We start from the raw sequence: 23,768 nt of genomic DNA, 5'->3' as shown, positions 1-23,768 counted from the left end.
ATGCTTTTTCCGATAGAAAAACTAGTTTTGTTCGGTAAGGTTTTAAAGCTGTATCGTTACGGTATTATTTATCGATGAACAAACATACACGAGAAAGGAAGGGATGAGAGGCGTTGGAAATAAAACGGACCAGGAAAGTTAATTACGAACCTTCAGGATATACACAAACACCAGCAGGACAATGGTGAACCTAAAAAGATGAAAAAAAAATTCAAAAGAAAAGGTACTAAACATCACACAGTTCAGGTTTAGGGTAGATTTAATGATTGATAATGGTAACAAAAAAACAGCAACAAATAAAAACAGTCGAAAGCAACTTAACACACATAATTCACAGCATTATATATTCAGGCAGGACTATGAAAACAGAATCAACAACTGATACAAGTAGAAAGGACAAGGAAATCGATTCCGATTGAAGAGTAGAGAATATTTTTCAGAAACAAAAAACCAGAAAGAAACCAGAAAGTGCACCTACAACAAATTTGAGTCTCAAGGTTGGTGGTTTAGGGAGATGTAACACTGAATGAGCGAAATGAAAAAATATGAAAACAAACAAACGTAACATAAAAACCGATCGAAATAGTTTTGAAATGGTAAACAAGAAACAAAAATAAAACTACCTCATTAATGTTTAGAAAAAACGCTCCGGACAACGGGAAAGCGTAGGCGCAAAATCCGATTGTCGAAATGTTTTGAAGAAAAATATAAGGACAGCAAGCAAATCGAAACCGAAATTCAATAAGAAACAGGAGTTACAGCCGGCCCCCTTGTTTGAGCGAAAAGAATCCACAAATCTACAATAGTACCGAAAGTGCAGAGCAGCAGAGGAATCAAATTGCGGAATACGAATAACAGAAACGGAAAATTTAATTTAAAAAATGAACAGCTCATTTTTATTAACTCTACAGTTTTTCGTAATTTGTTTTTATCGTTCATTTTGTTACTGTATCAGATTTTTAGACACGCATTTGTATAAAATTTGGAAAAATGACGTACTTCGCAAGGGATACATGACCACGTATTATACGATGGTCGAATAATCTAGGTGTTTTAACCAATTTCCAAAATAAAACAGAAAAACTCTAGCCTCAAAGAATCCAAAATAATATCTAAAAAAAATCCCCATGACTCGGACTTTGTGCAGTTTCTCTCTTCCTAACCTTCTATAGATCAGCTTTAGATGGATCTTTATTTTCCCTTCGGCAACCCTTTAACGAGCTTTGGAATCGTGTTAACCTCCATTAGGGAAAATCGCTTCTGTCTCATTTTGTTTGAAAGACTTCCTTAGAGTCACCTTTCCATCATTTCACCCATTACAGTGGTTACTTTTTGAGGCGATAATAAAACAAAAGAAACAATTTATATCACAAAACGGGAGTATTGAAAACGAACAATTTAAAAATTAATGAAACCCTTATAACTAAGCCAAAAACAGGCACGTACGAGTCTTACAGCTAATTAGAACGGTTATCGGTATGAATGTACTATCAAGAAAGCATTATAAAAAAAATCAACTTAATCCTGCAGCGTAAAGGAGGTATACATATTTTGGTAGAAACGTTATAAGAATATCAAACACAATTGAATTGAACAAGGAACAATGCATAGAAGTAGAAGGAAAGTATGAATTTCAGAAATGCAATATACAACAAACTAAAACAAACTGAACGTATGACGATACACGCCGATGAAACAATTGCGCAAACAATGGAAACATACACACAAACAAACAACACTAAACGCAACACAAGCAGACCGGCTGTGCAGAACACGCCTGAGGGGAAACTGGCTGCCACCAACCGAGGACTGGACTACTAGCAGGGAAAACCGAAAGAATCCTACAATTAACAAAAACACATACACACGCGATGCATAGGAAAGGGAAGAAGTAAACGGAACAAGATGCTTATTAGAGTATAAACAGGAGAAAAAAGAAATCATTAAAAGACCCGAATCGTAATGACCGACAGAACGAACAAGATAACACATTGTATCAGTATGTTTAAACGATATGAAATTATTGAAAATATATTACCGATATGAGACAGTAAATGTAATCGTGATGAATAAGTCAAGTGGTTTTTCTCCTTCTTTTGATGATTGTAAATAGAAAAGTTTGAATTTCATTTCTGTATTTTCGTAAGACTAGCCTACTTGGTACAAATTCATGTTTTCTCCTTTTTAGGTTTGATTATTACGACCTTGTCCTCCTCAGGGATACCAGCAGCAGGCGGTATAACGACGTACTTCGCACACAGGTCGGAATGTCCCTTCATGACACCCTCCTTGATCTGTTTGATAGTGAGCGGCCTGCTTACGACCAGCCTCTTCTTTTGGCCAACCATCCGCGGAACCAGTTTCAACGATTCGGCATAGCTGCGAGAGAGAAAGGAAAGTGTAATCGTTAGTGATCGTTTTGGGTCGGCTTGTGTATCAAGTACACTTACGCTTTCAACTTGACCACCTGGTGCTTGGTGAACTGTGTGCTGAAAACCAGATCGTACAGTGCGTTCACCCCGGCGTACTGTTTCATCATCATGTAGAACGCTTCGAGCGGGATCTTAACCTTCTCCGACCGGTCGCCGTTCGGTGCGTCCTTGGTGGCGTTTTCCGTGCCCAGTCCCGATTTGCCCTTGCGCTGCTTGGCCGCGATCGGTTCGATGATACCATCCTCGTTGGCACCGAGTGCTCCACCGCTCCAGCCCTGCTTTTGCAACATCTTGAAGCCGATGTTTTCCTCCTGGATAGCCTCCGGGCCACGCTGGTTCTTCGGTGGATTCGGTGGTCGTGCATGGAAAATCTTCCTCCGTGTGTGAAAATCTTTGACGCGCTGTAAAACATTGTATAAATTTAACGAAAACCAAACAAACAGAACAAGAGTATTTGCCTACCTTCACGGTGTAGCAGTAGTAGCGAATAATCTGTACGAGCTTGTCGCGCGCCTCCGAATGGGCTTCCGCTTTCTCGCCGACTGCTTGGCAAATCTCCTTCGTGTTGACGAGAAAGCGAAACACTTTCGTCTGTTCGTTGTAGTCCGGCTCCAGCAGCATGCCGGCCTCTTCGAAACTAAGCTTCAGTGTCATCTGATCCTCGTTATAAACGTAGGCGATCAGCGGTCGGATCAGGTTTTGCAATCGCTGGGACAACTGCGGATCGGGAACGTCCGTCGGGATCGGCTCGACAACGGGCAGCTTAGGCCCTGTCTGCTCCGGTGTTGTCTCCTCCACTTCCGAATCATCCTCCTCGTCAGTGTCCTCCGTTTTCGGGGAAATAAACACAATCGGCAAACGGGGGGTATTTATACGGTCGGTTCCATTTTCCTTCTTCTTCGATGCCGCTGTTGCTGCTGCTTGCTTTTCGCTAACCACTTTTGGCTTCTCTTTCTTCTTCAAAACACTTTTAGTTTGTTTAGGCTTAATTTTCTTTATTTTTACAAAGTTTTTCTGTACTTTAGCCATTTCCTTGCCGGGCAATGCACCGCATGCACGTGTATTTTGTTTATGTTTGGAAAACAATATCCTGGGTAGGCCGGTTGACAGTTCAGAAAGTGACAAAATGTTCTTGTAATGAAAGTCAGGTCGCGTGGATGACCGCCGTCATAAAAGTACTGAAAATGGTATGAAAATTATACAAAAACCTCATTTAAGCTTAAAAAACTAAAAGGATTCATTGTCTGAACATAAAATATTGATTTAAGTTGCTTTTAATGTATACTCAAAGGTAAACAATTTGTTGTTAGAATGTCAAAATATTCTCTCCCGCAAAGTCAATCTTTCTTCGAAGGGCGGTGTGGTGTTTTTTTACAAATCCGCGTGCAGGCTAATCTGCAATCTCTGGTTAACTATTGTTTACCGTCTGTGTGTGGAACAAAATGAGCATTGTAAACGGGTTCTTTCGGGTGCAGAAGTTAATGCGCCCATCGGTTACCCTAGCCCGGTGCTTACTTCCTGCTACCGGCCATCTTTCGCATCGGACGATAAGCACACCGCCCGGTAAGCATTCCCGAATGTCCTGGAAAGTTATGCAACAGGGTCGCGGAATAGTTGTGGTTGATTATGAATATTTTTTAAGGTCTAGGCGTCGGTCATCCGCGATGGAACACATCGGTAAATCGGTCGCTTAGCACGAAGGTGGCCGAGGAGGGCTACCACTCGATCATCCGTGACGGAGAAAAGGGTGTCGGATCGAGTGATAAGCACGAGTTCCAGGCGGAAACGCGCATGCTACTAGACATCGTTGCACGGTCCCTGTACTCCGACAAGGAAGTGTTTGTCCGCGAGCTTGTTTCGAACGCTAGCGATGCGCTGGAAAAGTTCCGCTTTCTCGTGCAATCGTCACCGGAAGGGGCCAGCGAGTATGCCGAGTGCGACCGGGCGCTAGAGATACACATCGGCACCAACAAGCAGGATCGACAGCTGACACTCCAGGACACGGGTATCGGTATGACAAGGGAGGAACTGATCGCCAACCTGGGAACGATCGCGCGCTCCGGCTCGAAGCACTTCATCGAGCAGCTCAAGGAAAGCGGTCGTGGATCGCAGGAGAACGTGCAGAACATCATCGGCCAGTTCGGTGTCGGATTCTACTCCGCGTTTATGGTGGCCGACCGGGTTGATGTGTACACGCGCTCGGCTCGCACCGGTTCCCCCGGGTTGAAGTGGTCATCCGATGGGTCCGGTACGTTCGAAATTCAGGAAGCGGAAGGAGTGGCCATAGGGACGAAGATTGTGATTCACCTGAAGGCGGACTGCCGGGAGTTCGCGGATGAGGATCGAATCCGGGAGGTAATCCGGCGGTACAGCAACTTCGTCGGTAGTCCCATCTTCCTGAACGGCAAGCAGGCGAATCAGATACAACCGATCTGGCTGATGGAACCGAAGCAGGTCACTCCCGAGCAGCACAACGAATTCTACCGGTTCGTAGGCAACACGTTCGACACACCACGTTTTACGCTGCACTACAAAACCGACGTACCGTTGAGTATCCGCGCGTTGCTTTACTTCCCCGAGGGTAAACCGGGACTGTTCGAGATGTCACGGGACGCGGACGGTGGTGTGGCACTCTACACGCGCAAGGTACTGATCCAGTCGAAGACGGAAAACCTGCTGCCCAAGTGGCTTCGTTTTCTCAAGGGTGTCGTCGATTCGGAGGACATTCCGCTTAATCTGAGTCGTGAATTGCTGCAGAACAGTTCGCTCATCCGCAAGCTGCGTATTGCGCTGACGAATCGTACGCTGCGCTTTTTGCACGATCGTTCCCAGAAGGAACCGGAAAGCTACGACAAGTTCTACCGGGACTATGGACTGTTCCTCAAGGAGGGTATCGTGACCAGCCAGGAGCAGCAGGAAAAGGAGGAGATCGCCAAATTGCTACGGTTCGAGACGAGTCGCGAGCCAAACCGGACCGTTTCGTTACCCGAGTACTGCCAGGGCCAGGCGGAAGGACAAAAGGACATCTACTACTTAGCCGCACCGAACCGAACCCTCGCCGAAGCATCCCCGTACTACGAGTCACTCAAGAAGCGCGGCATCGAGGTGCTTTTCTGCTACGAGGCGTACGATGAGCTGGTTCTGATGCAGCTCGGCATGTTCCTCGGGAAGAATCTCATCTCGGTCGAGAAGGAAATGCGTCGTTCGGATGCGACCTCCACCGCCGACCAGGATGGACTGCTCGAGGGTTCGCTGCTGAAGACTCAGATCGACGAATTGCTGCCCTGGATTAAGCAGAGGCTCGCCGGCAAGGTGTCGAACGTCAAGACAACCGGCAAGCTCGATTCGCACCCGTGCGTAGTAACGGTCGAGGAGATGGCCGCCGCACGGCACTTCATCAAAACGCAAAGCCATAACATGAGCGAAGAGAATCGCTACGCACTTCTACAACCTCAGTTTGAAATCAATCCTAAGTAAGTTTCCACCAGCCGCCGGTACGTTTAAATATTACCAACATTTAATATAAACATTTCATGTACCTTTTCCAGACATCCAATTATCAAAAAGCTACACAAACTGACGACCAGCGATCCGGAGCTAGCAGAACTGCTGGCAAATCAACTCTTCTCCAACGCCATGGTCGGGGCCGGTTTAGTCGACGACCCGCGGATGCTGTTGACCAGCATGAACGATTTGCTCCAGAAGGTACTTGACAAGCACTAAAAAGGCACGCATGGGGCGGTATGCCGGACTGTTGTTTGGTTTGTTTCTTATTTTCCTTTCTACTTCTAAGCTAGGCGATATCGGATAAATAAATTAGGAATGTTTAACGCTGAACAGACGTCGGTGGGAGATGCAGTGGAATTTATTGAGAAAAAGATCCATTTACATATATCGGTGTAAGAAAGATGGGTTCGCAAAAAATTTGCAGCATTCTGTTTGGGCCTAAAATCGTGATCAGTTACGCCAAAACATTGATATGCGATAATGGTTGGAATTTAAACATAAGTCAACTCTGTGGGTAAAACTCTGGCTTAGTTTAGGCAGATAAGATTAGAATTACAGTATACAGTGTTGCTCATAAGGAAAAGCTGAATTTTGTGTTGGTTTAACATTTTCCCTCGGAATTCAATATTTTGGGATCCAAAGTCGTCTTTAAAATTGATCGTAAAAGTATGCAACCTTGTCATTTCACTTCACAAGCTTCAACATCATTCATGTGCATGCACATGTGAGTTCTTTTTCTACGCTTCTGGACAAGGCTATGTCGTTTCACAAAAATCTTCATAATTGGGTCAACTTTTGCATTAGTAATTCATCTAAATGTAATCTGATAAAAGCATATTTTTGGAAACGATAAATAACAATTAAGGATTTTACATCGAGATCAATTGATCTGAGCATTGATTCACGATGTCGATGGCCGGAGTTACACATAGCGTGAAGAAAATGAAAAATAAAAACATTTTTTATATGAACTCTGTCGCTCCTCGTGAATGCTAATGTGTGTGGAAGTAGAACGGCAACGCGTGTGACTGCTGATAAGAGCTCATCATTGCCTCGAATATCTTCCCTCGAGTATACGTCGAGGGTTTTGATAATGATAATTTTGTTTTCAAAAGCCTTGACCAACGTACTTTCCACTCACAAATGATTTGCGGAATATTTTCCGCTTCTTGTTTTATTTGATACCATTTCAAATTTTACTCATTTATCATTTTTCGATTAATTTGCGTTTATGATGAGATTCGATTATTGCTTTCTGATATTTTGTTTCATTGTAGACTTTACTGTAATTGGAGTTATATTTTATGCAATTCTTAGGCATTCAAATGAATGTACTTTTTCTTTTTACCGATAAACTTTTCCCGCAGAACAATGCATCACATGCAGTGGTTACATATTGCTGTTATCTTTTTGCTATCTGCAGATCCGTAACGTAACGTAGCCAACTGTAGATGCTAATCCATATATCTTTCAAACGGCATGCTGGGCCGGGAACGCCCTCCAACGGATCACATGGTGATTGTGGCGCTAGTTTGTATTAACTTTCTTATCTAATGGGTGTATTTATCATTTACAGACGGAATCCATCTTAAAGTAGGGTAAGAAGCACATAAAAAAGGGTCTATATTAATAAATCAACTTATCAAGTTTTCTGAAAACGTTTTCATGAGTGAAACTGTAGTAGATTGTTGGCAATCAATGTGATAAAGGTTCTTTAAAATATCACAACCAAAACAATAAAGGCTTTAATTGTCTTCACAAACAGAAGAAAAAAATAAAACGATAGCTGTATCTAATCATGCACCAAAAGCGCTGCACGGGTCATATGACGCCAAAGTCAACAGCAAAAGTGTTCTACGTAATCGCATCACACTTTGGGGGGAATCTACCGGCCGTCACATGGACAGCTGGAACGCTACGAGCGGTGGGAGCTTCCGTTTCGGGCTCCAAACGTAATCTTTCCGACCATGAGGTGGGGATGACTTGGTCGCCGGTCGAATCTATCTCTTGATAGTGGTCAAAACGTGGGAGTGATGGAAAGAAGGGGTACGCTGGACGGCCTCCATTGTGGATTGAGAAATGGGAAGGGAGGTGGTGGTCACCGGGCATTATATTCTGAACTGACGAAAGTTCCGCAACATGTGAGCAGCGATCTTCACCGATATCTCCGTGAAACATGCTAATGAAAGGTGGTTTGTACATCACATTACTACATTGTATCTGTGAAGGAAAAAATAGCTGATATAGAGCGAGTTTATGTGGAGTATGAATATGAGCCAGTTATTGAATATAATACACCATATTTCATACATCTCAATGCTCTGACCAGGCAAATGATGCTGAATCGAAAATATGCAAAAAAGTTGGGTCGGGTATGATTGTTTAGAAATTCACTATTCACAACGATGGGTCATAAAAGTATGCTCTTGCTTTAAAAAAATGCACTGAAGTGTCACTTATTGCCATTTATTAATTATCTGTTCATTTAAAAGGTTTTTCGTAAAGAAGAAAAAGCTCATTTTCATGTGTTCAATTTGTATGTAGCGAATGTTTGTTTCAAAAATGCGCCGTCCTTATTCACACTGTGCGGTTTCTTGAAAAGAAAGTCGCTTATAAAAAATAGCATGCGTTTGAATTCAGCTTGCGGTTATATTAACCGGTATAACCGGTTCAAAATCCCCGTGCGAGTGAACGGGAAAACGATACGTCTAGAGCGAGAGGGACTGACAGCCTGCTAGACGATACATATTTTTCGAACGCTGACCAATCCGCACATCAGTTTTGTACCGTGAGTGTGTCGAGTCAGTCGTGTGTCCAAGACCGTCTCCTCTTCTGCCGTTGGAACAGTTATCGTTCGGAGAAAGCTTGACCGCCCCCCAAAAAAACACCACACATCAAAAATGGCACTGCCGGAAGAGAATCCCGTGTACTCGCCCTTCTTCGGAGTGATGGGCGCTGCGGCTGCTATCATTTTCAGCGGTAAGAAAAGTTGTCCTCCCCAACACACGGTGCTGCCAGGCCCTATACAGCCCTGCTAAGATTTCCTCCCCGACACACACGCACATCTGCGAAAAGGGTTCGAAAAGAAGCCGTTTTTCCACACCATCGTAACGGAATTTCTCGGAATTCGCCGTAAAATGATTGCCCCCATGGCGTATTTTTGCTGAAAATGCGTAATCTCCTTGTTCGCCGTCATTTTCTGCCGTTCGGAACACCATCATCGTCATGTGAGCACCTCTTCGTGTCCCCGTGGTTTAGTGTGTGTATGTGTGTGTGTGTGTGGTTGGTGCGTTTCGCCTGTGTGTATGTGTATCAGCGCGCAAGTGCCCTCGTGACCACTTTTCGCTTTTCGGTTTTTTTCTCAATTTACGCGAATCTCATGTTAAGGCGCGGATCTGAAGAAGTTTCTTTGGCGAATAATGCGAATGCAGCGACCAAGCATCCTAATATTTCGTCAGCATCACTGGAAAACCCCACTTCGAAATGGAGGATAAAATTTCTGCCCGAAACTAATCTGGATGGATTCAACATATTGTGATAAAATCCTAACCACCATTGTCTACCTTGTTCCACCCGCAGTAGGAAAACTCGGTGTTTTGCGTTTGCAGACGGAGGTTTCGCATCGCTAATGATGATGAATTTCTTGCATTGTGACCGAAAACAGCACTTAGCAAGGCGGAAAGGTTGCAACGATTACAATGGCTTGTCAACGTGCGTAGGAAGGAAAATGCACTTGAAGCAAGTGCGTATGGAAAAGGAGCAACCACTTCTACCGGGAGTCGCAAAAGATAGCAGAAGGAAGAGAGGCAGAGAGTTTCTAGAGATTCCGAATTGCAAGTGTGGCAAGTAAAATGGCAAAAAATATAAGGCAGGACGACATAAGCGAGCGAGAGCGATGCGGAAAACACTATTCTTTTTTTTTTATATCGAAGGTGCGCTTTTGCTTCTGCTGCTGGAGATTTGATGCTTGATTATTATTGATTTTGGTGCCAAGGACTACTGCGATGTAGCCTGCGAGAGAAGGAAAGCTGCTTAAAAACCCCTCATTCACACACACGCATACGAGCATGCTCAGCATGGATGTTGGCGATCCTTATGCTTCCTTGAAAAAGTTTCATTAATAATGTAAACTTTGCATGCTTTTTGAAGAGAAAACAGTACTACAAAAGGATCAAAAGTGTTTAAATGTTACGTCTTATCGTAGTAGAGCAAACATAACTTCATTGTGAACACTTATCACGCGACGTGCTTGGAATTTGATGACCACATGACCCAAGAAATGTCTGCCACAGATGAGGCTCCCGTGGTAGCTTTTAACATGTGTGACCGGGACATTTATTCGTCGCAATCCCTTTCACCGATCATTTAAGGCTTTACTTTCAATATTTGCACCGACATTTATGCGGTCGATGGAAAAATAGCACCATTAAGTGTAATTTTCTGTCACATGATCCATCACTGGAGCCACATGAGCACATCTTTTCTCTACCCCCACACAATGCGATAGCACTAAACGTTTAGTGTTAAATGTTTTAGTTAGGATTTTGTACAAAATAATTTGCTTTACTATTAAGGTTTTGCTAATGCTGAGAGAGGATCCCAGAATCAGACAATTTGTGTAGGACGATGGTTATCGATTTTTCTCTCAATGAAATGATGTGCCTCACTTCGTAATGTAGTAACTCTATCGATGTTAATCTTTGATATGGACAGCATATCTTTCTTTGCACGTATAATAAGCATAAGCGAAAATCTTTCTGGTCTATTTTCCGATTTTGGAAGGAATAAAGGTTGGCCGGCGAGACGGTTGTCCGGCAGTAGGTCATGTGACGTCATAGGGTTCGATTGTCTTTTGCGATGCTGTAGTAAGGTGTTTGTATTTATGTTGGAATTTTACCCTCATTCTTTTCGGGTAATCCCGAAGAATTGAAGAAGCGTGAGTAACCCAAATCATCCCATTAGCAGATAAATACCATTTCTTACTGTTTCGACGAGGTGTCGCCAAGGGTTGTTCCGCGAATCACAATTACCTGCTGTCACATGAGAATGATCGGTCTGATGAAACGTCAAGCATGATGAGCAGAAACGCGCAGAAGTATTTTTTGAAATGCAACACCCTTGTTTCGTTGTATCGCAATACCAACTGTGTTTTTACCATGTTTTAAAACATTCTTCCATATTTTGTGCTCTAAAAAAGCGAAACATATTTGCCCCGCTGCTTGGTTGCTTCAAACTATGATTCAGCAGCCTTTTGGAGCCACACTTACATGATTCAGAAACATGGCCTGCTGGTATGTGTATTTCATCTTCCAGCAAGCGAACGCAAACATGCACAATACTCCATTTCTTATCTGTTCTCTCAACGTTTCCACGCCACAATTGACGGCCGTGTTCTCGCTCGGAAGTCATATGACCGCGATACGACGAACTTCGTCGCGTTCGCCGTCGATTTGCTGCCATTGATGATCATGTGAACGAACCGCGAACGGAACCGAACGAACGAACCCCAATTATACCACCTGTATCATCAATGACAACGCAATAGAAGTCGCGTGCACACCAGCACCAGCAAACCCATCAAGCATTTGCCGATAGTTCGCGAACCACCATGAAAACCTTTGCATTCGTGATAGTCATTTACACCAGGAGAACCATTCGCGAGGAACGATTGTTTTCGGTCTCACCTGGGGGAGCAGTGTATAGTACAGAGGCGCCCTATTGGCATTGCACTTCTACTACGGCGATCCTCACGTGATCCGTGTGCAACCCACACCACAGAACCACCTAGCGAACGTCACAGTCGCGAGCCCGCGACTTTCCGCGACGATTGTATTGTGCGCTGGAAATCAAAGTATTTTGAAGCGGCGAAGCAAATTTCGTCATGTGATCCCCCTCCCGCCCTGGCTCCGGGCACTCGACGATGTATGATCGATCTGGAAGTCAGGTAGTCATGGAATAGTTATCTCAAGTTGTTCGATTTTGTAACGCCATTTCATTCGCTGTCATATCAACTCAATTCCTCCTGATAGGCTAGAGATATATAAACTCCTTTTAAACGTCGACAACGTCATTTTTAAATGACATGGGTATTTTCATTTGGACGAGTTTGAACCATTATCTCTTTCAACGCCACAGGAGTCACAAATAATAGCAGCAACAAGTTTTCACTTTCATTTTTTTTAATTTTAAAATACTTGTACTTTTTATTACTCCAGAGATATTTGGATGTACCAGAGACATCACACCCCGAGGGAGAAACACATCGTGTTATCTATGAGTCGAGACGCTATTTTAGCAGGTTGCGAAATAGTTGATCGTTAAATTCAGAGGGATTTTAGTTACATTTATAACTGACGAAATCGTAATTCTTCCAAATTTAAACTACCTTTCAAGCGACCCGTACAAACAATTCATTATGAAACTATTAATGAGGAGAAAAATCTTGTAAAACAAATGGTTGTGTTCTAATGAAAACGAGGAACCCCATTGCATTTACATACGGTACAGTATTGCAAGCTGTTAACATATGTTTGTTGCTTTCCTCTCAAACACAACATCCTCTGGCGATTCTCTTATCACTAGTTCGTTGGCCCATATATGCTCCCTGTCACAGCTCCCTGTCTGATTTGTCTTTCACCACGTCAGCCCACGAAGATTTCTGCTGCTCTTCAGTTGCGAAAACAATACTTTCTTACAATCCTGACTTGTAAATCACTAGTTTTACTTATACTTATTACTCCATTTGATCTTATCCACAGCTCTCGGTGCTGCCTATGGAACGGCAAAGTCCGGTACCGGTATTGCCGCCATGTCGGTGATGCGTCCTGAGCTGATCATGAAGTCCATCATTCCCGTTGTCATGGCGGGTATCATTGCCATCTACGGTCTGGTCGTCGCTGTCCTCATCGCCGGTTCCCTGGATGAGCCGCTGAAGTACCCGCTGTACAAGTAAGTATTACGTTGTAAATATCATTCGTATCTCGTATCGTTCAATAATGATTCATAGGGAGGACTCCTGTAGGTCTGTTGTTGCGCAACATCACGGTCCTATCTAAATTCGTTTCTGCCCCAAATTTGCAATAGAATGGGTTGAAAGCATATTTTCAAGAGCATCCAAATATAACCAATGTGTAGGGGGGGTCATGCTTGCCACTTCTGGGGGCCCCACCTGCTTGCTGCTGCTGGATTTGTGTGGGTGATTAGTGTTGTCCATTGGGAAGAGAAGATACTTTGACGCGCTTGCTTCCAGAAATGTCCTTTTCGGTTGTTTGAGGGAGAACAAGTAAAAGGAAGCAGCGGCTGAAATGAGAGCATGCAAAATCGCTACGGAAAGAAAATGCGCTCCCCGGTATCTCGTGGGCGATATGAGTGTGCGCATTATTGACTGACTCTGGTTTTTTTTTGTGGGAGAGGCCAGAAATTTGTTCCTAGTTTATATGCCTTTTGAGTTGTCGAAACTTTCATTTAAAATTTGTTCAGGAAAAGAAAATGAACATTTTGTAGATCTTCAACAGATCGAAAAACATGCTAAATTAACATATTATTTGTGATACATAAAATATTACAATTACAACTGTTGAAATATGTGTAAAGATTTTTTTTCCCAAGCTTTTATAATTCAATTTTGTCAAACAACATATGTTTTAACACGCTTCTCTCTCTCTGTGTGTTTTGCAGGGGCTTCATCCATCTCGGTGCTGGTCTGGCCGTCGGTTTCTCGGGCTTGGCAGCTGGTTTCGCCATCGGTATCGTCGGTGACGCCGGTGTCCGTGGTACCGCCCAGCAGCCCCGACTGTTCGTCGGTATGATTCTGATCCTCATTTTCGCCGAAGTGTTGGGTCTGTACGGTCTGATCGTCGCCATCTACCTGTACACGAAATAAGCAAGCATCGTCGATGCTTTCCGCCCCCCCGACGCTGGTGCCACCCGGCGGGTGTCGCTGGATTTTGCGGCCTCTAGTAACATCAAAAGACCGGCTAACGTAATTAGAGAGGGAAAGAGAGAGAGTAAAACAACGTACTGCAAAGAACAGCGGAATTATTGCATCAAGTCTTGGAATGTAACCTTCATCAACCACCGAAAAACCGGAATAGGCAGTAAACATTCCGGAGCACACGTCGTGTTGTATACCAGCTGGAAAATGGGGCTTCGCAACATCGGATCAACAACCCCGACGTTGAAGACGTTGCAGATATAAACTCAGACACTACGCGCGTGTGTGGCAGCAATTTTGACGCACACACACACGAGAAACAACATCATCACACGGCGGCTAGTGCTTCTGGGCGTAAGAGAAGAGATCTTGAACATAACTTACATCCTTAGGGTAAACAAAAAGGCAGAAAAACAAAACAACAACATCGTAACATGTGGAACAAAGCGGTGGAGGGATTTTTGTGGGTCCCTCAGGCAGCAAGGTCCAATAATATACATCTTTGTCTCGTTATACACCATCACGAGTCGTCGACCACGAGTTTGTTGTTGCCCGGTTTTGTCCGTTGGTTGTCAAAATGGGATAAAGTTAGCATAATCCCCTTCCCCCCCTCCTGAAATTCCGGAAGTTCAGCAAAAGACTATTTGTATTTATGTAAAATAACGTGTATTTAATTGTAAACTTAATTTATGTACATGTAAATTTTCCACACCAACACACCCCCCCGAACACACGCACCCACAAACACCCTTAATGCACACATACACACCCGTAGAGAGAAAATCTAGAACTAGTAAGTGAAAACCGCAAACAATCGCAGGACATTCCGTTAGTATTGAAAAGAGGAGAGCAAGGGTTTTCCTTCTCATATAGATTCTAGTGGAATGCACAGTCGTGTGGTAGTTTTTCTGCACTGGAGAACTGCGTTGGGATAGATATCTTCAATTCCCATCAGTCTCGTTTGAAGAAAGTATCGGTTTTTATTGTTAGTTACTGCTTCCTATCTCATTGCCAGCGTGCCTCTTTGGGCACTGGTGGTTACGGTAGTGTGTGTTTGAGTGTGTATGGTGAAGCGTAGTGTTTCCGGTGTTGGGTTAAACCAAGCGAAAAGGGAATGTCTTTTTGGAGTCTGTGATAAAAGCTTCCATCACGCGAATCCATCATCACACAGCGACGACGTACGTCATTTGCACAGACGGTAGATGAAAACACATGAATGAAAATAGCACACAAAAGCAGGAGAAAAAAGAGCAAAAGGTACACACATATGCAATCTTGGGAGACACAAAACTCACCACCAAAACCGATCATCAAGAATAAAAAACCTCCTTGTGCTGGTAAATAACAAGGCGCGTTTAATGTTTTTGTTCCGGTATCCCTTGATACAAGTTTCCGTTTCAACCTCTTTTGCCCATATCCAATCGAGCGGCAAAATATGTCGAAGGAAGTATTAGAAGAAGGTCTTTTGCTGACACGTTCTGGGCGCGGGGGCGACCAATCAGGCATCGGAGACAACGAAAAACGCGGAAAACGAAAAGAAAACTATTATTGAGCTTTCAACAGCGAGCTGTACCGCTCAGAAAAACAAAATACATAACGTAAAGGGAAAAATAGAAGGGAGGACTATCTAGAAGGCTAAAGGACTAAACAACCAACCAACCTATCCTTGCCCAACTTTAGAGGAACCTATAGACAACGGAAGGGAAAATCAATCACACAACCAACACATAACAATCACATGCGTTCGTTACACATTAATGTAATATTATCGATCATTATCATCATCGTGGGGAGAGTGGAAGTAGAAAAACCAACAAGAAACACCGAGAGACGATAAACAACTATAATTAATTTAAGGGAGAGATGAACAACAAAACAGCAGAATATAAAAGAAAGGAAGATAAAAACCGATTTAACATCAAACATTCGGTTCTAGGGCGCCCCAGTGTGTGAAGATGTAGAGCAACTAACAGCCTGTTGTTCTGGTATTACATTTCTCTTCCGGGGCGCCTGTACACACTGTATGGCAGAAGGAAAAGCTAGACTTAACTAGACTGGGTTGAACGAGCATTTTTTTTTCACCACAAACCTTTGCCGACACCCGTCAGATTTCCGTCAGATGGTGGAGTCTGGCTGTGGGCCATTTGCAGAAAATCAGCAATGTCTCGGAAAATAAGGAAAACCAAGAGGAGAGAGAAGACACAAAACACACACACAAGCAATTACAATGTATGATAACAAATTACCATCGCTCGTTATCATACGGAGTTTTGCAGAAAGGCAGACAGAGGGTTATATCTTGGCAGAAAGGACACACGGATTGTTTCCCTTCCTTAACAGGGAGGCAAAAGCTAACCGTAGTCACTTTCTTGGGTCACAAAGAAGAAGATCAAGCAATTGTAAATTGTACATAAACAGAAAGTGACCATCCCGGACCAGTAGCGAAGATCATCTAGAAGGCCGGAAATTGAAGATAGATTGAGAGAGAGAGAGAGAGGAAGAAAGAGAGACACACACACCGATACAAAACGATACAAAACAAAACATTCAAAGATCAGACTATCCGTGCTTTGTGCCGCTCCTTGTTATCATCCAACATCCACCCACTTTTTTTCCACCCATACGCAAAGAGGGTAGGAGGAGGGCAGGCGCGGAGAAAGCGAGAGGGAAGCAATCGCTAGTTTTATGGAGGATATTGGTCCTAGGTAAGGGGGGGAGCGGTGAGAAAGAGCGGACGTAGCATAAGTAATGGCAAAATTGAATCCTCCACTCTTGGGAGCTCGCTCCTGTTTGGGTATGTGGTCTCTTCCGGGCGTCTAGATGCTGTGACGAACGGAAGTGGATCACGGAGGATTTAATTTTCCCTTGCATTGGTCCCATCCAACGCGCAAACAACAACACCACCCCGCATCCTTTCGAGAAAAGATCATTCCGGCACTAGTATCTCTCTTTGGCTGCGTTTGCCATTTTCCCATCTCGGTCTTGTCGTCGCACACCCCGACCACCTGGACGCTGGAAATTAGTTAATGGTTAGTAGTTAAACGAATATGCCAGCGAAAAGAAAACCGCATCCCGTTTGGCGACGACAGCGAACTACCATCATATTCGCGTACCACAGTAGAAAGGGATGTCGAATCCCCGAAAAGGGGTTTGTAAAAGCACGAAACGGAAACGTGTATTTAGATTGGTACTGTTTCGAGAAAAAAAATCCGCGTTTTTTGTTGTGAAAGTGGAAGCTTTAAGCAGGAAACAAAACGACAACGGAGAGAAAAGATTCTGCTACTAGTGCGTAATCTATCTACACACAAAAACACACGCAAATACCTACTACCTTACCGATACCATTAAATTACTTTTAACTGATAAGTTTAAAAAGGAGCAACAAACCGTTAGACACAAGTTCTGAAAGTAAGAAGGAGAGTAGAGAGAGAGAGAGAAACAAACAAAACATCAGCATTAAATCTACCCGACCCTTTCAGAGGTACGAAACAACAAAAAAAAACAACACTTCTAGAAATATGAAAGGGAAGGGAATAACCAAAAGAAAATCTACCGAAAACAAAATGACAAACGCGAACATCATGGAAGAGCAAGGGGAGAGAGAGAGAGACGAACAGGGAGAAGTAATAAATCAATGAAAAAATGTGAAAAAATAAAAAGGGAAAACAGAAGAAATGGATCTGATTCTTTTTGACTTATTTTTCAATGAGTGTGCGAAATGAATTGTGAAAGAAACTAATTTATCATTTTATGGCTGAAAAACCATGCCCAAACTCAGACTTAGTAAGCATAGCGTTTTGGACCTGGACTAAATACCAAAACATATTTATCACGAATTCAATTTTATTAGTTAAAAAGGTGCACTTATCTACGAAATGGTAGTGTATAAGTTTCACATTTAACATTGCGGAATAGTAAAGTAAGTAAGAATGAAGTAAGAATTGAACTATTATTGTGTAGTGAAGTTACTTGATGAAGTTACAGAGATTTTCAGATGATATCATAACAGCAGCAGCATTATTTCTAACTGCAGCACATGCTATTCCAACTGCATCAGGTCCGGTTGAATCCGGTTTAAATCCGGTTGAATCCGGTTGAATCCAGTTGAATCCGGTTTGAACCCGGTTGAATTCGGTTTGAATCGGGTTGAGTTCCAGTTGAATCCGGTTGATTACGGTTTAACCCAGTTGAACTCGGTTGAATCCGGTTGTAGCGCCTAAAGTTAGATAGCTAGGTAAGGTAGGTTTGAATAATTAATTATGGCATAGATAAGGTAGGTGTAAATTATGATACGGTTATGTTTTAGTGTTAGCATTAGTATAGGTAGGAGTAGGATTATTAAGATTAGGAATAGGGATAAGGACGGCCACTATAAATAAGGCGTTCTGATACGGAACGGCCTTTTTCAACTTTTTTGCTTTTATCGAAGTTATCAGTTGGAACATCATGTGCTACAACTAGAAACAATGCTGCTGCTGTTATGATATCATCTGAAAATCCCTGTATATGACGTAAGAAATCTAAAAGACGAATTATGGCAAGTATAAAACAGATCATCAAATCTCGGCGCTGAGCTCTAGTGAAGCTGTGACCATCACCCAAGCCAGACGACACCAAGAAAAAAAACCATAAACACACGTGCGTCTGCTGTCACAACAATGAGAACTGTCAAAATGTTCGCCGCATTGGTTTCCACGCGGATCAAGCATGTTTATGAATGTTCGGGGCGCAATATCATAGCCGGGAAAATAGCTACGTAAATGTGTTGTTAGATTCAGTTCGACCGTCTCAAAGGGGTAAAGTTATACGCCATGAAGTTCGCCTACAAGGTAAGTGTTATCCCCGGCGGAGCAGTGTACGAACTTTGGTTTAATTCCTATCCATGTTTCGAATTGTAGTTTAGCAACCTGCTCGGGGCGGTGTACCGAAAGGGAAATCTGTTATTCACCCCGGATGGCTACTCGGTGATAAGTCCCGTTGGGAATCGGATTACGATATTCGATTTGAAAAAGTGAGAAATAATGACAACCGAATGAGTGTTGCAACGATGGTGTAAATGTTTTCTTATTTTCCCTTCTGTGTAGCAACAAGTCCAACACGTTGAGCATCGAAAGCCAATATAACTACACCGCGATCGAGCTTTCGCCGAACGGATGTCTCCTCGTGGTGGTGAACGAGATCGGTGAGGCGCAAATGATCAGCATGATCTCGCAGACGACCATCCACCGGTACAAATTCCGCGGCGAAGTCAAGTGGTTGCGCTTCAGCCCGAACGGTCAGTATCTGGCGGCGTGCGTGGAATCGGTGGTACTGGTGTTCCTGGCTCCCGGCGAAGCATCCGGTTCGTACGGTTCATTCGTTGTGCACCGGGCGTTCGAAGTGAGCAACGACGAGACGGTGTTCCTAGATTGGGCACCCGATTCGCGCGTGCTTGCCATCGGCTCGCGGGACAACACGGTGCGCTTGCAGAACGTCACCTGGCTGCAGACGTTTCGTCCGTTTGTGCTCGGTGGACACCGCGAGCCGATCGTTGGGTGTTTTTTCGAGGCGAAAACGCTCGACGTTAACACGATCAGCAAAGACGGTCAGTTGATTCTGTGGGAGTGTGGAATGACTCTCAGTGGCCTGGACTGTACGCGTGAGGAATTGGAAAGGAAAAAACGCACGCCTACCGAAGGTGGTGAGGAATGGGAAGGAGTTGTAGCCCACGACGAGCCGGTGCCCGAAAAGAAAAAACGCACGTCCTCCGAAGGCAGTGAGGAGGAGGATGAGGAAGAGAATTTTGGCATCGAAAAAGACTACGAAAGAAGTGGCGGCACGGAGCATGAAATGGAACGACTGGTGGACTGTGAAGCGGAAGAGCGGGATAAGCAGGGAAAGTTGATCGTGCAGCAAAAACGGCACCCGTTCTACTACAAGCGTCTCGCACGTCACTTCCTCGCGGACGATGTACGCAAGGAGAACCGGAATGCGACAGTCACGGCAGCGACGTACCATCAGCAGATGCGTATGCTCGTCGTGGCCTTCTCCACCGGATCGTTCTTTCTGTACGAGCTGCCGGATGTGAACATGATCCACTCGCTGAGTATCTCCGAGGCGAGCATCTGCTCGGTGAGTTTCAACAATACCGGCGACTGGCTGGCCCTCGGTGTGTCTCAGCTGGGCCAGCTGCTCGTTTGGGAGTGGCAGAGCGAACAATACATCATGAAGCAGCAGGAACACGCACAGGGCATGTGCTGCGTGTCGTACGCGCCCGATGGCCATCAGCTGGTGACCGGCGGGCAGGACGGTAAGGTAAAGCTGTGGAACATTGCGAACGGCTTCTGTATCGTGACGTTCAGCGAGCACACGTCACCGGTGATGGCGGTCGAGTTCAGCCGGAACAAAAAGTTCCTCGTGAGCGCCTCGCTCGATGGCACGGTTCGGGCGTACGACGTCGTGCGGTATCGAAACTTCCGCACGTTCACCTCGCTCGAACCGGCCCAGTTCGGGTCGGTTGCGATCGATTACTCGGGCGAGCTGGTGGCCGCCGGCGGTCAGGACGTGTTCGAGATCTACCTCTGGTCGATGAAGCTCGGCCGGCTGCTGGAGGTTCTGAGCGGTCACGAGGCGCCTGTAGTGTCGCTGGCGTTCGCCCCGGTCGCTTCGTCGTCGGCGTTGGTATCAGGGTCGTGGGATCAAACGATACGCATCTGGGACTGTCTGGAGGTGTCGAGCTCGCAGGAGGCGGTATCGGTTGCGTCGGATGCGCTGTGCGTCGCGTTCAAGCCGGACGGTGAGGAAGTCGCCGTTTCAACACTGAATGGAACCATTATGGTGTTTCACGCTAAATCGGCCAACCAGGTGGCATCGATCGAAGGGCGGAATGATATGGAGGGAAGCGTTTCGCAGATCGATCTTAACACGGCCAAAAAGAACCTGCTCGCAAGGTAAGAAATACCTTTTGTGTGTTTACTAGCTTACTTACCCGGTTACACGGGCTGCACTGTGCATTTTCTAAGGTTTTCTAAGCTTCAGTTGGGAAGAAATTTACATTTGGTTAGCCATTAGTATCAAAACTGTCCCATAGTCAACTTTAAAATTAAAGTGGCCCGAAAAACTCTACCAAATGTTTCCTTCTGTTTCCACGTAGAGTCCAACGGAGTGAGCTCTGGATTGTGTTTTGGTTGTTTTGTGCGTCTGGTGGAAGAAGGATAGCTTATATTACGCTAAAACTAAGAAAGAAGGAGTTATCTGAAATGCAACTTTTATTTTACGTCGTAGATTTTTTTCTGCTTTCTATTTTGAGCGTGCTTCGAACTACTTGAAGCACAAAGTGTTCAGGAAACATCCAACAAAGCGTCCAGGAGAACTAACCAATTTGCAATGAAATTTGCTAGGGATTATTGATTTTATTAATCAATCTGGTTCATTAAATTTCAATCTAGTTACTTGTGGGGGAACATTTGCTATTTGAATTGATCATTTTCGTAAAAGTTCAATTTTAGATAGATTTGAATCTGGTTGAGGCAAAATTCACCCCCATTCACACCTAAGGAAGCATCAGCATCAAAGAAAGACTATAAAATTGTTTGAAATTAATAAAAATTAGAATTTTTAAATTTATTGTTCGAGTAAACTCTCCATAAACCATGAATCTTACTAACGATGTACCCTTCTTCTGGTGGAAAATTTTAGAGCTTTCACATCGATCTGTTACTCGGCGGATGGCGAGTGTTTGCTAGCCGGTGGTAGATCGAAGTACGTGTGCATCTACAACGTGAAGGAGGCGATCTTGCTGAAAAAGTTCCAAATCACACAGAACCGCAGCTTGGATGGAATGGATGTAAGTAACGGCGGACAAAAAGAGAACACGCTAGACGAGAAACGGTTGCATTTTTCTCACATTCCTTTTATTTTTCGTAGGAATATATGAATCGTCGCAATTTGACAGAATTCGGCAACATGGCACTGGTGGAAGAGCGCGAGGAGCTGGAGGGCGGGAATGTGGCGATAAAGTTGCCGGGTGTCCAAAAGGGCGAAATGGCGGCGCGTAACGTGAAACCGGAGGTGAGGGTGGATGCCGTCCGCTTCTCACCCTCGGGTCAATCGTGGGCCGCCGTCTCGACCGAGGGTCTTCTGGTGTACGCCCTGCACAAAGGCATCGTGTTCGATCCGTACCAGCTGTCGACGGAGGTAACCCCGAAGGCAACGCGCCAGCTGCTCCGGAAGGAGAAGAACTACGGCGGGGCGCTGCTGATGGCACTGAAGCTCAACGAGGCCAGTCTCATACAGGAGGTGCTCGAGAATGTGCCCTACGAGGACAGTGAGTGAAACCGTTGACATTCCTCAAGTCCAAGCCTTTTGCATTTTCCTTTTTTTTCGTCTCGATCTTTCAGTCGAGTTGGTTATCCAATCGCTACCGGATCAGTTCGCACTTCGTACGCTGCAGTTCGTGGCGAAAACCGTCGGTGGCACCCGGCACATTGAGTTTTATCTGCGCTGGTCCAACCTGCTTTTGACACGACTCGGAAACGTCGACGATCTCCTCGATACCCAGACGCTCGTAACACTGCATCAGAACATTAACCGAAAGTATGACCAGCTGAACAAGATGTGAGTATTAAAAGTTGTGTTCGTCTATCCAACAATTTATTTTATTTTAAAACATATGTTGTTTTCTTTCTAATTTACGTAGATGCGATTTCAACAAGTACACGCTGAAAGTGTTGTCAAATCTTTCCCGTACGAGTACAAAGCAATTAAAAAAATACGATGAAGGTAGCGATGAAGAAAAGAATGGGAATGATAACGGACCGCCCTCGGATGACGAGGACGAACAGAACCTGATGCTGATGAACGACACTAACGAACGTCGAAGGCAACTTGCAGAAAGCGAAAGTGATTCTGATGATGCTAATCAGATCGAGGACGACAACTAGAAGGATGAAGGGGGATAAAACACGTAGGTAAGAGAATGGGAAATATTCCCAGGATAAAATTTCGTTACGTACAATAAAATAATAACATTGTACTGGAAACGATCACCGTCGATTGCAATGAAAGAAAACTAATCATGGTGGTCGCTGTTCCCTTGAATTTGGTAAGAGAGTTTTATAGAACGTTTCTTTCAAACTTTACAACAAATTAACACAACTAACCGACACACTGCAATCGATCGTTTTGTTTTTTGCTTTAATATTTCTGCACTAGGTGTTTCGATTTTTCTCTTCTGCCCTCACTTCTTTAACCTTCAACATTTTTTCGCATTTTCAATCCTTCCACTTTTACTCGGTTAGTTTTATTTGAGTTTCACATTAAATCCTCCTGGCCATCCATAACGAATTTCAACGATCTGGAAATGATATTTGATTGATGTTGCTTGTGGTGCGAAGCCACTGGGAAGTGGATGCAGTATCGGCCGATGATCATTTCATAAAAGTAACGAAAGAGCTGTCGTTAAAAAATTGGACCAAACAGGGAAGAAATAGAATTTTGATTATAATGTAAAAATGCAGAACCAAAACCTGCAACTGCAATACAATAATAAGCCTCTTCTAACCATCGTCATCCTTCGTCTGCTAATCGGGTTTTCAAATTCAGTTGTATCTACAACTGCCTTACGCTATATTCAGTTATTTTAGTAGCACATTTGCATGTTTTGCAGCATCTTTTCTCTTATCTGAAGCTCTGACTCTAGTGTCTTTTTGTTCTTGGTTAGTTATTTAATTAAACAATTATTTACACTACAGTTTTATTCAGCACCAGCGATAAATGGCACGCCGTCGTGAGGCAGAGTCAGAGCGCAGCTGCGTTTTTGGGTTTGGTGCATGTGTCATGTTATGTTTCTCTTGGTTTATTCCAACCTTAAATTCCCTTTCCCTTTCTGTTTTTTTTCTATTGAGTTTTTCCTTTCT

The 23,768-nt window shown here is 44.1% G+C and overlaps 4 protein-coding genes across 6 annotated transcripts; 3 read left to right on the top strand and 1 right to left on the bottom strand.

Annotated features, from left to right (window-relative positions):
• Nucleotides 1–2,100: 2,100 nt before the first annotated feature.
• LOC131272676 (NF-kappa-B-repressing factor-like) lies at nucleotides 2,101–3,494 on the bottom strand. The gene is made up of 3 exons (XM_058274499.1): nucleotides 2,895–3,494; nucleotides 2,451–2,833; nucleotides 2,101–2,379 (listed from the first exon to the last, which is right to left on the bottom strand). Exons 1-3 carry the CDS (start codon nucleotides 3,459–3,461, stop codon nucleotides 2,169–2,171), a joined length of 1,161 nt encoding a protein of 386 aa, XP_058130482.1. The 5' UTR covers nucleotides 3,462–3,494; the 3' UTR covers nucleotides 2,101–2,168.
• A 302-nt stretch (nucleotides 3,495–3,796) lies between these two features.
• LOC131261377 (heat shock protein 75 kDa, mitochondrial) lies at nucleotides 3,797–6,235 on the top strand. 2 transcript variants are annotated; one of them, XM_058263398.1, is made up of 3 exons: nucleotides 3,797–3,995; nucleotides 4,081–5,905; nucleotides 5,981–6,235. In XM_058263398.1, exons 1-3 carry the CDS (start codon nucleotides 3,875–3,877, stop codon nucleotides 6,153–6,155), a joined length of 2,121 nt encoding a protein of 706 aa, XP_058119381.1. In that variant the 5' UTR covers nucleotides 3,797–3,874; the 3' UTR covers nucleotides 6,156–6,235. The 2 variants fall into 2 exon arrangements, with proteins under 2 accessions (XP_058119381.1, XP_058119380.1); XM_058263397.1 differs by having other exon boundaries at nucleotides 4,075–5,905.
• Nucleotides 6,236–8,731: 2,496 nt separating this feature from the next.
• Nucleotides 8,732–17,450, top strand: LOC131260192 (V-type proton ATPase 16 kDa proteolipid subunit c). Its single transcript, XM_058261868.1, has 3 exons — nucleotides 8,732–8,918; nucleotides 12,698–12,887; nucleotides 13,617–17,450. The coding sequence occupies exons 1-3, from the start codon at nucleotides 8,840–8,842 to the stop codon at nucleotides 13,819–13,821; spliced, it is 474 nt and encodes a 157-aa protein (XP_058117851.1). The 5' UTR covers nucleotides 8,732–8,839; the 3' UTR covers nucleotides 13,822–17,450.
• A 1,118-nt stretch (nucleotides 17,451–18,568) lies between these two features.
• On the top strand, nucleotides 18,569–22,873 carry LOC131271767 (periodic tryptophan protein 2 homolog). Of its 2 annotated transcripts, XM_058273296.1 has the most exons (8): nucleotides 18,569–18,701; nucleotides 18,771–18,883; nucleotides 18,957–19,504; nucleotides 19,550–20,801; nucleotides 21,550–21,697; nucleotides 21,778–22,177; nucleotides 22,251–22,467; nucleotides 22,550–22,873. In XM_058273296.1, the coding sequence occupies exons 1-8, from the start codon at nucleotides 18,684–18,686 to the stop codon at nucleotides 22,791–22,793; spliced, it is 2,940 nt and encodes a 979-aa protein (XP_058129279.1). In that variant the 5' UTR covers nucleotides 18,569–18,683; the 3' UTR covers nucleotides 22,794–22,873. The 2 variants fall into 2 exon arrangements, with proteins under 2 accessions (XP_058129279.1, XP_058129278.1); XM_058273295.1 differs by having other exon boundaries at nucleotides 18,957–20,801.
• The last annotated feature ends 895 nt before the right edge of the window (nucleotides 22,874–23,768 follow it).

Source organism: Anopheles coustani, chromosome 3 (assembly GCF_943734705.1).
Source record: "Anopheles coustani chromosome 3, idAnoCousDA_361_x.2, whole genome shotgun sequence".
NCBI classification, from domain to species: Eukaryota; Metazoa; Arthropoda; class Insecta; order Diptera; family Culicidae; genus Anopheles; species Anopheles coustani.
The sequence above is the reverse complement of the archived record's forward strand: the minus strand, read 5'-3'. Positions and strand labels throughout refer to the sequence as shown.

What these genes read in the sequence shown, in the direction of transcription:
- LOC131272676 (XM_058274499.1), bottom strand. Translation starts at nt 3,461, where the DNA reads ATGGCTAAAGTACAGAAAAACTTTGTAAAAATAAAGAAAATTAAGCCT. An exon ending in ACTACTGCTACACCGTGAAG is followed by an intron (nt 2,834 to 2,894) that starts GTAGGCAAATAC and finishes AATGTTTTACAG; the next exon opens with CGCGTCAAAGATTTTCACAC. An exon ending in CAGGTGGTCAAGTTGAAAGC is followed by an intron (nt 2,380 to 2,450) that starts GTAAGTGTACTT and finishes TCTCTCTCGCAG; the next exon opens with CTATGCCGAATCGTTGAAAC.
- LOC131261377 (XM_058263397.1), top strand. Translation starts at nt 3,875, where the DNA reads ATGAGCATTGTAAACGGGTTCTTTCGGGTGCAGAAGTTAATGCGCCCA. An exon ending in GACGATAAGCACACCGCCCG is followed by an intron (nt 3,996 to 4,074) that starts GTAAGCATTCCC and finishes ATATTTTTTAAG; the next exon opens with GTCTAGGCGTCGGTCATCCG. An exon ending in CAGTTTGAAATCAATCCTAA is followed by an intron (nt 5,906 to 5,980) that starts GTAAGTTTCCAC and finishes TACCTTTTCCAG; the next exon opens with ACATCCAATTATCAAAAAGC.
- LOC131260192 (XM_058261868.1), top strand. Translation starts at nt 8,840, where the DNA reads ATGGCACTGCCGGAAGAGAATCCCGTGTACTCGCCCTTCTTCGGAGTG. An exon ending in GGCTGCTATCATTTTCAGCG is followed by an intron (nt 8,919 to 12,697) that starts GTAAGAAAAGTT and finishes TCTTATCCACAG; the next exon opens with CTCTCGGTGCTGCCTATGGA. An exon ending in CTGAAGTACCCGCTGTACAA is followed by an intron (nt 12,888 to 13,616) that starts GTAAGTATTACG and finishes TGTGTTTTGCAG; the next exon opens with GGGCTTCATCCATCTCGGTG.
- LOC131271767 (XM_058273295.1), top strand. An exon ending in GCAGCTTGGATGGAATGGAT is followed by an intron (nt 21,698 to 21,777) that starts GTAAGTAACGGC and finishes TATTTTTCGTAG; the next exon opens with GAATATATGAATCGTCGCAA. An exon ending in GAATGTGCCCTACGAGGACA is followed by an intron (nt 22,178 to 22,250) that starts GTGAGTGAAACC and finishes TCGATCTTTCAG; the next exon opens with TCGAGTTGGTTATCCAATCG.